Source organism: Anoplophora glabripennis, unplaced genomic scaffold, assembly GCF_000390285.2.
Source record: "Anoplophora glabripennis isolate ALB-LARVAE unplaced genomic scaffold, Agla_2.0 scaffold1905, whole genome shotgun sequence".
NCBI lineage: Eukaryota > Metazoa > Arthropoda > Insecta > Coleoptera > Cerambycidae > Anoplophora > Anoplophora glabripennis.
This window is the reverse complement of record NW_019417978.1, coordinates 1-2,763: the sequence shown is the minus strand read 5'-3', so window position 1 is coordinate 2,763 and position 2,763 is coordinate 1. Positions and strand designations below refer to the sequence as shown.

At 35.8% G+C, this 2,763-nt stretch overlaps 1 protein-coding gene across 1 annotated transcript; it reads right to left on the bottom strand.

Moving 5' to 3' along the window:
* Window positions 1-403: 403 nt before the first annotated feature.
* Window positions 404-1,408, bottom strand: LOC111692547 (zinc finger Y-chromosomal protein 2-like). Its single transcript, XM_023456598.1, has one exon. It carries the CDS (start codon window positions 1,406-1,408, stop codon window positions 404-406), a length of 1,005 nt encoding a protein of 334 aa, XP_023312366.1.
* Window positions 1,409-2,763: the final 1,355 nt, after the last annotated feature.

Below are 2,763 nucleotides of genomic sequence, written 5' to 3'. Positions count from 1 at the left end.
TACAATATTCGGTGTACAGAGGAGTCAGATTAGCAAGACTATACCGATGTTCATATTGTATAAGAACTAATTAGGGCTGCCAAATAATTTTCGTATTGCGCCATCTATAAATAGGTAATTTAACTTAAGAAAACTTGGCAGCCGTTTCAAAACAAATAACTATACCGACATCTACGGTGCTGACAGTTTCCCTAACCAAACCGAACCTAACCTAACTATTAAGTTTAACGGTGCTAAAATCCTATAACTAACTATTCATAGTAAAATAAGCATATAACGAGTGTATTTTTTAACCCGAAACATTCAAATGTTTGACGATCATTGATTTTTTTTAGTAAGGTGCTTACTTCTCAAGATATTTGAGTTTCAGGTTAAAAAATAGACCCGGTACTAAAATACACGATCATTGATACTTTCTTGCTACAGTGTCAAAAAAAATTGTTTCATCGAGATCACACTGACCTTCATTCACCGAGTTTATACGGATATCTTCTTTCTTCACATGAGTCAACATATGTAACTGAACGTTTGCCTTTCGGACCGACTTATACTCGCAATTTTTACAATGGTACGTCTTAACGCTCGAAGGATCCCGATGCAGCACCAAATGCCTCTTTATGTACTGTCTGCTCTTAGTTTTGAACGGACAGTGTGCACACATATACTTAATCTCAGAGGGCATGTGTTTATTCTGTATATGATTCTTCACACCAACTTTCTCTTTTGTTTGGAATCCGCAAATGTCGCACCGATACATCGGAATCTCTGACGGGCAAGTGTGCACCAACAGCATATGCCTCTTTATCGCCGCCTTGTTCTTAGTATTAAACTCGCACCAGTTACATTTGTACTCCTGCCGTTTTGACTGGTCTTGGTGCACGAGCGAATGTTTCTTGAGCGCATTCTTAAGTTTCGTTTCGTAGAGACAAAATTTACATTTATATACTGTGACCTCGGATTCATTTTTGTGACGCATGGAGTGTATTTTGTCGAGATACAGCTTGTTGGTCGTCTTGAAATGACAATGCGGACATTTATACGAAGAAGTCTGGTGAACCACGACGTGCTGTTTGAGATCGCACTTCCTTCTCGTCGAGTAGGAGCAGTTGGCGCAGTAGAAGAGCTTCACATCTGTCGGGTCCATGTGGATTATCATGTGGGTCCTGAGGTCGGCTTTTCTTTTGGTCTCGTGCTGGCAAACTTCGCACTTGTACATTGTCGTTTCCGAAGGGGTTCTGTGACTCATCATGTGGCTCACCAAAGCAGATTTGTATTTGGCCGAGTAGGTGCATTTTCCACACTGGAATGTCTTGGCAGGCTTACGCTCATTTGTCGGAATCGACTGATCCTCCACCGGTTCAAGCTGGATTGATGACTGAACAATTTCGGGATCATTTTCCTCAAACATTTTTCTCTAAAAATTTCTTTTCCAGAACGAAGCTATCTACAACCAAAAATTTAAATTACGTAACAGTAACAGTGCAGAAATTTAAATGGGTTGATATTGATGTTGAATAACCATACTATTATTTTCTGAGTTTGAGCAATAAGTGGATGCTGCTTTTTAAATTTGTTAATTAAATTAGTAACTATACTTGAGACCTTAGAGTATTTTTTGTCATAGTGATCTAAGTGTTGTTCTAATCGACCAAAGTCGCCATCAATTTAATACAACAATTAACCAAGTGAAAATATGACGACCGTGCCATCTGTTCATATCTACGAGTACAACATAATATACTGAGTCATACCGAGTACGTGTTTTTGGGTGTGTGTATCAATTTTAAACACTTGGAAGTTATTACAAAACCCAATTTCAGGTTAGTTCATATTTACCAGCAGTGCAACACGTAAGAAGTGGCGAATATAATTGTGAAGACCAAGGTCCATAAAATGGGATTGCTGAAACTGTTTATGGTAAGTAAATGGAAAAAATGGGTGCCAATTTTAATTAACAGTCATTTTTAGGGATGAACAAATGTGAAAGATGAGGTAGAAAAACTACAGGTTAGAGAGAATATTGAGAATATATACACAATGTAGATATAGTATTCTCAAATCTATAGTTTATCAATATACACGTACAGGCAAGTTTCTTGTCTTCATGTGAATCAAAAATAGAACAAATTTATAGCACTAGGGTGGGTCAAAAAAATCGACTATTCTTTTTTACTTTATACTCTGAAAAATAGGCTGCTAGACACCTCTAGAAAATTCTCTCCAAATATGAGCTCTTAATTTTAATAGGAAGGTCCTCCGCTTTACAGGTTTCTATTTTTTCCTCTGTATTAGGAAAAAAATTCATATCTCTCTATCAACTGTTCGTTAAAAATATCTCTCCTCATATACTCTCATATACTCGTAGGAAATTGAACGCTCTACAAAAATGGTCTCTCACAATTTTTTCGTAAACCTCACCGTTTAAAAGATATTAAAGGTTGAAGTTTGATTATTTTAAGACAAATTTCTGTTTTGCTTATGAATTTGACGATGAATATCTTTTAAACGCTTTATTTAATCGACTAATCATAAGAGACCATTTTTGTAGAGCAGTAAATTTCCTACAGAACTATGAATTGCGCATTTCATGATTTTTTGTTAACGAGTTATAAAATTCCTAAGCAAAACAGAAATTTGTCTTAAAATAATCAAACTTCAACCTTTAATAGTATAACATACACACTTGTTTGTTATATCATAATTGTTTATATTGGTGTCTACTTTCAAAATATCATACGATAAAGCTTGCACCAGTCTAAAAGT

Coding starts and splice junctions, on each gene's coding strand:
- LOC111692547 (XM_023456598.1), bottom strand. CDS start 1,408: ATGTTTGAGGAAAATGATCCCGAAATTGTTCAGTCATCAATCCAGCTT.